The following is an 8,395-nucleotide window of genomic DNA, read 5'->3' on the forward strand; positions in this document are numbered from 1 at the left end:
GGTACTGTGACCACAATATTGCCTCCCTGGGACAGCTGCTTCTTGAAAACAGAGAATTGTGTTTGCTGCCTTGTGAATGGCATAACAGATTAAATTCCACTGATATTTTCTCTTCAACCACATCCTCCCCCCATCCCAAGAGGATAAAGTGGATAACATTTGCCTTTTCTTTTTGTGGCAAATACTGCCTGAAGATTTTGCTAAGCTGTTGGAATTGGTTTTTGCTATATGTTTTGTTGTTGGAGTTTTTTTCTCACAATTGGAGGAATCCTGATACCTTCTTAATGACCCACTACATCTCTCTCCTGTGATTATCCTTGGGCAGTGGCTGAAGGACAGGTTTGGGCTGGCAGAAACTGGACAGTTGAATTCCAACTGATATGCTCAGATGTCAAATTTAGTTTTTTTCCTACAAGTAGATCCCAAAAATAGAATACTAGAAAATATAAGGTCCTATGGATAAAATACGTTTAAGTAAGCTCAGTAAGTCTTCCTCCCCTAGAAGATATTCAATATATTCTTGCTTTAGCAATATAAGTAGGTGGATGAAAAAGTCATACAGACATTAAAGTCTTTGCATATGGAATGCCATTTCAGCCATTATGATCCAATTATAAGATTCAGAGAAGAACATTAAGTTCCTAATCCATAATTCATGTGCCTCTGGTGTAAACCATTAGTGAGCAGAATACTGACAGCATTTCATCTTATTGAGTAAACCACTCCTTTAGTGCATGGTTACATGATAATTTAGTGTGTATTTTTGTGTATAAATTATGTTAAAACTCTTCATATCACAATATTTGCCTTAATGTTGGAAGGCTACATTAAGAATTTGGCATCGTGTAAGTTTTTATCCTGATCAAGGAAGACAGATTGTGAGAATATTGAACTATGAGTGCTTTGTCATTGCTATTATCATTAAAGGTGATTTTGCCAGTGAGCCTAGCTATCAGGTCTCATTTTTATCTATCATCTAACTTGGTTTACCTAATACAAGTAATACAAATGGATGATTTGGTATTTGTTGTCACCTAAATATTTTGCATGAGTTATATACCCAGAACTAACTTCTCTCTTACAGCTTATTACACTTTGTGCTATGAATTGGATTAATTGCAAAATGTTGCCATGCTTTTTGATAATTTCATCTGTTGAGACGGTATTGAGAATGAAATATTTTCTTCTTTCTTCAGCCAAAGAAAGTGAAGGATCCTCTCATCAAGAAAAACAACACATACACAGCTGCAGCTACGAGCTACACCCCTAATATTGCAAGGGACCCTGGGCTGGCAACCATTGCTAAAAGTGCAACAATTGAGCCCAAAGAAGTGAAGCCAGAAACAAAACCTGCAGAGCCCAAGAAAACTTTTAACAGCGTCAGTAAAATTGATCGGCTATCGAGAATAGCCTTCCCTCTGCTTTTTGGAATCTTTAATTTAGTCTACTGGGCCACCTATTTAAACAGGGAGCCCCAGCTAAAGGTTCAAACTCCACATCAATAACCTCATTTATTCATATAGTTCTGTTTTGTCTTTTGCTCTGGGAATTGCTTCCCTTTTTCACATACAGTAATTCCCATTTGCTTCATTGCCTCTGTCTTAAAGAAAATAAAGGTTTCTTTAGTTAGCAAAAGGTAAAATATAACTGTATATTTGAAAAAAAAACTGTGTGTGAGGGAGAGAATGTTATAAACTATATACTTTGAAAAAGTGATTTTGGAGATGGAAGAGTTGTAGAGTAATGGGAGGTTGGAAAAAAAAAGAAAAAAGAAACCATTTGTAGCAAGCTTAGCACTGAATATCCCCAAAAGATAGTGTATATGTATATGAAAAAGATATTTTTATTCAGAAGATTGTAGGGATGGGGGAAATATTCTTTATGACATTCCTGATGCACATCTTAGACTGTATCATTTATTCAGCCACTGTTTATAATCTTTTCAAGGATGTAAAGCTTTCCATTTGCTGAATCCCATAAGATATGTTATTTTCCTAATCCCTTTTCTCTTCTATGTTCCAAACTACCTGACTTATAATATTAAATAGTCTTTAATGAGAAAGGAAATCTACTCACTCTAGGTACAGTTTGTCACTGTATAGCACATAAGATCTAATGGTAACAAATGCTTTAATCTGCTCTCTTACTGCAAGCTCGTTCCAAGCATTAAGTTGTCACTAGACTAGATTTAAAACCAGTTGCACAACCAAGTGCAGATCCCAAATTTCTACTATCACCTGTGTAATCCAAACAATTCCTGGATGCTTTAAAGATAGCTTTTACTCATCACTATGTTTTAGAGAGTTAAAAAAAAAACAAACAAAATTTTTGCAAGCTCTAGATATGTTGAATGTATTCTTTTATAAAATGATACATTAAAAGAAGCTTTAGACTGAGATTTATGAATAGCAGAAAGATAAAATATAGTATTTAAATAATATCTGTAAATATGCAGCATGAGATTGTACATTTTTTTACTTTTTTAAAGTTGTGTTCTTAAAACATTGTGTAGGATTCACCTCTTAGCTCTTAATATGTTGTTAAATGCTCAATAAAACATATTTAGAGCCTGAATTAAAGGAAAAAAAAATCAATCAGTGGTACTGGAAAGCTTACAAAAATAAATAAGCAGAAAGTGCTTGGAATTTATTCCATTTGTAAAGTGGTTAAGTGTACAGCAGCTTGCAATTTGACAATGTCATCCAATGTATACTATTAGATTAATGACTGGTCTGCTCAGGTCATGCATAAACACTAAAGTATGGGATTATATTTGGTAGGTAAAAATGGTGAAATATTTGTTAAGACAGAAGTTCATCTGTATATTACTGCTATATTTGCTGAAACATAACTGTTACAATAAGCGATGTAATATATGTAGCATTAAATACAAAGAAGTCATACATAAAAGAATGTACAGGAAAATAGATTTTATTGAGTAAACTTACTACATTTCATTTTTACTGTAGCAATATATTTGTAGGAACAATATGTAAGGGCTTTAAATACAAGATGTCCATTTTGCAGGTATTGTGCTCCCTTTAAAAAAATTCTAGTCAGTATCATTACTGCTAACTCTTAGAAATAAACTTTCAGATAAAGTTTTTTCAAAGAGACTGGAAGAATGGTGGATATTTACAAGAATCAATTAAAAAATGTAATTTATGCTATTGAATGGATTTTGAAACAGTGCTACATGAGTCTCTAGAGAAACAGCTACTGAGAGTCAAGTTTAATAGGCAGTGATTTCTAAACTCTTAATAAATCAAAAAGTTCACATTCTCTATCTACAAAATGAAATATTTAATGTTTGATTTAGAGATTTATTTTTTTTAATAATTCTTCATTGTCTAACATTTAGTCCTGTCTGAACTTGATAAGTTATCTGATTGGATATTATTTTAAAGGGGATGTTTCATCTCTGGTATCATGTGTAGATATATGTATAGAAAAAAATAAACTATGGCTCTTTAACTTCTGTGTACTTGTTTATCTTGTTATTTTTGGCGTTAAACTAGTGTGTTCATTTAGGGCATTTTATCTTTCTAGCAATTCATGGCTACCTTTTGGTCTGCATTTTGCACATTAGATGTGAATATTACTTACCTAGTCTGCTTTTTGCTATGCAAGGATTGCATTATATCACCTCTTAGTTAGTCTATGCCAATAGTATTATACTGTATAAACTTGACTGCACAGTTTATCAAAGACAAGGTATTCTCTATGTAGCTTTTTTACAATGCTTTGCTAAACCATGTAATAATAGTAAGTCTTCCTTGAAAATAATGATACACTCTTATAGAGGACAGTTTCTGTTTACTCCTGAGATAATTTTAAAAAGATGACATTGAATGTTTATTGCACCTCAGTGCAGTGATGTGGCAATAAAACCTAAATCTAATAGAGGTTGTTTATGGCAGAAGCATGTATTGCTTTACAGAGTTTAGCAAAAGCTCTTTATTTTATGTCAGACTGTAATTCTATTATAATAATAAAGCTAAAAATGTTCAATAATGCAAGTGAATGTTTTACTTTGGTTTTCTTTAGTTACTGCCTTTTATGACACATTGCCTGATTAGCTGCTATTCATTCAAAGCCTTCGTTTCCTTGGATTTGGTAATGAATGCAGTTTTAATAGATGTGATTTTCTGTCCAGTGTTTTCCAGGGACAAATATAACAGGAATGTTTCCCAAATCTGATTTGACATTCAGAAAAGATAGCTCAGTCTGTACCATGTATATCCAGTAAGGCAATTAATTGCATCAGATGAACAATTGTTAAGGTTTTGTACCACAACTTTGACTCACACAAGGTAGGAACAAAATAAAATGCATTTTCTCCCAGATAAAATGGCAGACAGACCAGAGATTGAGAGTAAAAGTATGACTATTTAAGCTAGATATTTAACTGGTTAAATAAACACACAGATCTAAGAAAGACTGTTAGAACAGAACCTCAGGCTATATAAAATACTATTTCCCTTATTAAAATAGTTGTAGGAATAGCTTTCAAACCAGCAACTAAAATCTTGGAAATTTTCGTTTTCAACTCCTCTTTCTTTCCCAAATAGAAAAAAGGAGAGATGAAAAGTCATTCCAGTGCATTCAGCCCCCAAACTCTCTTGGAAATGATTCTGGAAAGCAAGGCTTGTGGTCTTCATGTACACACAGCTTCAGAGGGCCCAAAGGCTGATAAAGTGTACATTTTACATAACAATATTCCTAGTGTTCTCAAGCATGACTCCTAGAGAAGGCTTCTTCAAAATGGAAGCCAAGTCTGGAGGACTCAGTTTCTATTAATTTATTGTGCTTTCCTCTGTTTTGAATGAGGATAATGCAGTCTGAATCCCTGCTCCTTGCCTCCTACAAGTGACTCCACGGAGATGAATCCCTATGAAAACCCACACGGGCTTTTCTGGAAGAGGATGGTAAAGAGAGTGTTTGAACACCCACCTCCTATGTTCACATGCCAGATGCAGAGCATACATGGGGATTCTCACATCTTTGTCACTGCTCAGACATTTTTAGGCAGAATTTTATTCAAATAAAAATGAGTCAAAATGTCTAGAGGCAACGAGATTTGACTCAGAAGAAAAAAAAAATTATAACACTATTCAGTTTCACAATGTGGAAGAACAGCCTCATCAGGTGACAGATTCACAGCCACCAGTCAGTCCAGCATGGCACCCTGACACGGGAGTTCTGTGTTTGTTCTGATGTTACATCAACAGAGGCTCCTTCATTTTTCCTTGAATCATCCCTAGAAGCTACTGCAGGACTTTCTTAGTGGTCAAGAACCTTTTTTACAGCACCCATGACTTTTCTAATTAAATTCTTTCTCTTGGACTCTAAGACCTGAAAAAACTGATTTTCTTTCTATCTCCTTCTATTTTTCAGCAATATGATAAATAATAACAACTTATGAAACACCCTAATGTCTGGAAAATGGGGCACACATGCTTCAAGGAGCAAGTAATAAGATAACTTCTTTCAGCCTCTGCTTTGTATCTGAACGACTGTCCAAATAAATTAGTGTGACTGGGCAAAGTCAAACATTTTCTTATGGACTGTAAAAATATCAGTCATACTTTAAAATATAAAAATGCTAGATCTCCTCTGCCTTTCTATAGCAGATCCACTGAAGAAAAAATCCTCGTGCTATGCATAAAGATGACATAGCTGAAATAAAAATGTGTTTACAGTCCTAGCACATGAATTTTGCAAGTGAAGTGTATTATCAGCCTGTCAAGCTGTTGATGTCATGTTCCATCTGATCACAAACTACGTCAAACACAACAAGAGAGGTAAAAGCCTTGAAACAATGAGTTTCTGTAGGCTCATTCTCTCTGGCCATAGCCCCATCCAAACTGGCAGGATGACTTCACAAATGCTGATAAATTTATTTGATTAAACTGCTTTAGGGCATTTGAAGATGCTCTGAGTGGGCTTGGCACTTGCAGCACAGCTGTTATGGGCATCTCACCCAAAGACTAGAGATACTTCCCCTAGAAACCTGCAGATCAGCCCACATGGGGCACAGCTTTTCTCAATGTGCTGTCAAGGGAGCAAAGGTGTGTTTGCTGAGCTCCTTCTTCAGCCAAGGACGTTTGAATGCAAACAGATACAATGAATTTCTTTTCAAGTGTCCTTATAATGCAGTATTTGATCAGCCTCAAGTGGTGCAAGCCTAAGGATCTAAAGCAGCCCCAAGATGTTCCATTTGTTTAGCAGTGATTTGCTGCTGGCTCCCCAGCACTCTACCTTTGCCACACTCTTGAGTTTACATCTATCATCTGATTAGCACCACATCCCTGAAATGCCTCATAGGAAAAAATAATTCAGCTGCCATAGAATTAATGAAAGTTACTTAGAGATCTCTCATACTTGGAGAGCCTGTTCCATTACTGGCCATAGCAGCAGAACCACACTTCAGAGAAGGGATTGGTGAGCTTCTAGGATGGCTCTCCATTGTAGTGATATTTATTAATGTAACTAATTTACTGCAAGGATATGAAAACTTCCAGGAAAAGAACATAAGGGAAGAAAATCTTTTATGGTTATCTAAAACCAAATATTAAAAATCATGAAAATACAATAGAAAGATCTTTTTCCTAAATTATCTTTTTATGAAATACTTTATAAAAACAGTGAAATGCACTTCAGCCAAGAATCTTTCAAATGAATACACCTTTTGAATCAGAGAAAAAGACAATAGAGGTCACAGTAAAAGCCACTACCAATTATTAGGACCTGCTGTAGGCACATAAATTTAAGAAAGAAAACTACTATTTCTCAATTAAACATAAATAAGACTTAATCTCTTTTTCTTGATGAAATTGTTAATAATTCAGGAGGCATTTCAGACAGGGTTTTGCTTTGATTTTTTTTTGTACAAAACCCCACAAACCTCATGCTCTGGTTTAATCTTTCTCCTGCCTGAGAAGCTGTGAGGGACACCATTCTTCAAGGTAGTGATGTATTTCACAGGAAATAGAAATCTTACAACAAACATTAGCTTTAACATGACCATGTAAAGTATTTTTGTAGCTACACCTCCTGGACATGACAAAATAATACACAGATTAACGTAAAAACGTGGGCTTGGTAGGGTTTGTTTTCCATTGATGGAAATCCATCCCTACCTTGCCTCACCAGCCCTGATTTGTGTAGGAACTCTGCTAATTTAGACCAAGTAAAATCTGACTTTGGGCTATTAAGGCCTTTACCAGCTTGTTCCTCACCAACCTCTCATCTCTGTATAAGGCAAAGAAAACTTCAATGAAGTTACTGGAGCAATGTATGCTCTTTCCACAGTTAAAGGACAGGGTGAACCATGTGAGTTAAGAATGTACTGATGCAATGTTTAATGGCTGCAAAGCCAGAATGGTCACACCTGCAAGAACTTTTTACATCCATGTCATCTATCCATCCAAAGATTGCCAGATGTGCAGAAAAGGTAAGTATTTTCCAGTTCAGAGGATGCCAGCCATGACTTTACTAGCAGCTTTCTAAAAATTTGAGCTGTGTACTGGAGCTGTGTTCTGATCACTGAATATCAATGCTTATGCTCATCTCTGGTCCTAACCCAGGCTTTCTTTTCCAACAAAGTTTGCAGGGCCAAAAGTTCTGCATCCATTTAACAGTTTTTGAACAGACAGATTTTGGGCTTGCAACTCCCAAGCAGTGTAGGGAAGAATAATTTTAAGACCACTGGGACAGAAGAGAAAGGTCACTATGGACAATTCAAAGAACTGGTAAAGCAGAAAGTCCTTATCATAGCTTTAGTTGATAACTAACCATCCATCATTCAGTCCCTGGTCTGCTCCTAGCAAATGAGTTAATAAAACAACAAAAATGCTTTCAGGTGGATATGGGCAGAATTAAACGGGTGCCTGATTCTCTTGCAAACCTCATTATTTCTATCCATGTAGAGAATGACTTTTAAAAGCATACTGGTGAGGCTAAAAAGCAATTATAACACAAAAACCTCATTGGATTGTGCAGGAGTTCTGCTAACAAAATTTTCTGAGCCTGAATTCTACCGGAGCATGCAGCTAAAAATCTTCCTCTTGCAGCTACATGGACAATGCCATAAATACTTAGGGGGCAAGCCATGGGTTTCAAGATTTTGAAAGAGACAAAGAACTCTAGGTTATATTCACATTACTGCAAAACATTTTCTTAATTATATAACAGAGCTCGAAATTTATATTGAGGGTTTTCATGGATCTGCATGGAACCCTTGATCAGACAAATCTAAGACCCAAGTTACTTGTCATGTTCCTGTATCAGGCCTTAGTAGAGGCAGTAGGAATAACAATTAGATATCCAAGTCAATTCTGTGAGATATTTTTACCACATTATTCTAAACTGACAAAAATTTATCTTTTAACAC

General features: G+C 35.5%; 1 protein-coding gene across 5 annotated transcripts in view; it reads left to right on the forward strand.

Annotated features, from left to right (window-relative positions):
• The window catches only part of GABRA1 (gamma-aminobutyric acid type A receptor subunit alpha1), a 40,835-nt gene extending 36,816 nt beyond the window's left edge, over positions 1 to 4,019 (forward strand). For all 5 annotated transcript variants that reach the window (XM_054642666.2, XM_077186640.1, XM_077186638.1 and 2 more), the window contains exon 10: positions 1,197 to 4,019. In XM_054642666.2, coding sequence (XP_054498641.1) covers positions 1,197 to 1,505 — 309 coding nt within the window. In that variant the 3' untranslated portion in view covers positions 1,506 to 4,019. The remainder of the gene's footprint in view (positions 1 to 1,196) is intronic.
• Positions 4,020 to 8,395: the final 4,376 nt, after the last annotated feature.

This window comes from Agelaius phoeniceus, chromosome 15 (assembly GCF_051311805.1).
Source record: "Agelaius phoeniceus isolate bAgePho1 chromosome 15, bAgePho1.hap1, whole genome shotgun sequence".
NCBI lineage: Eukaryota > Metazoa > Chordata > Aves > Passeriformes > Icteridae > Agelaius > Agelaius phoeniceus.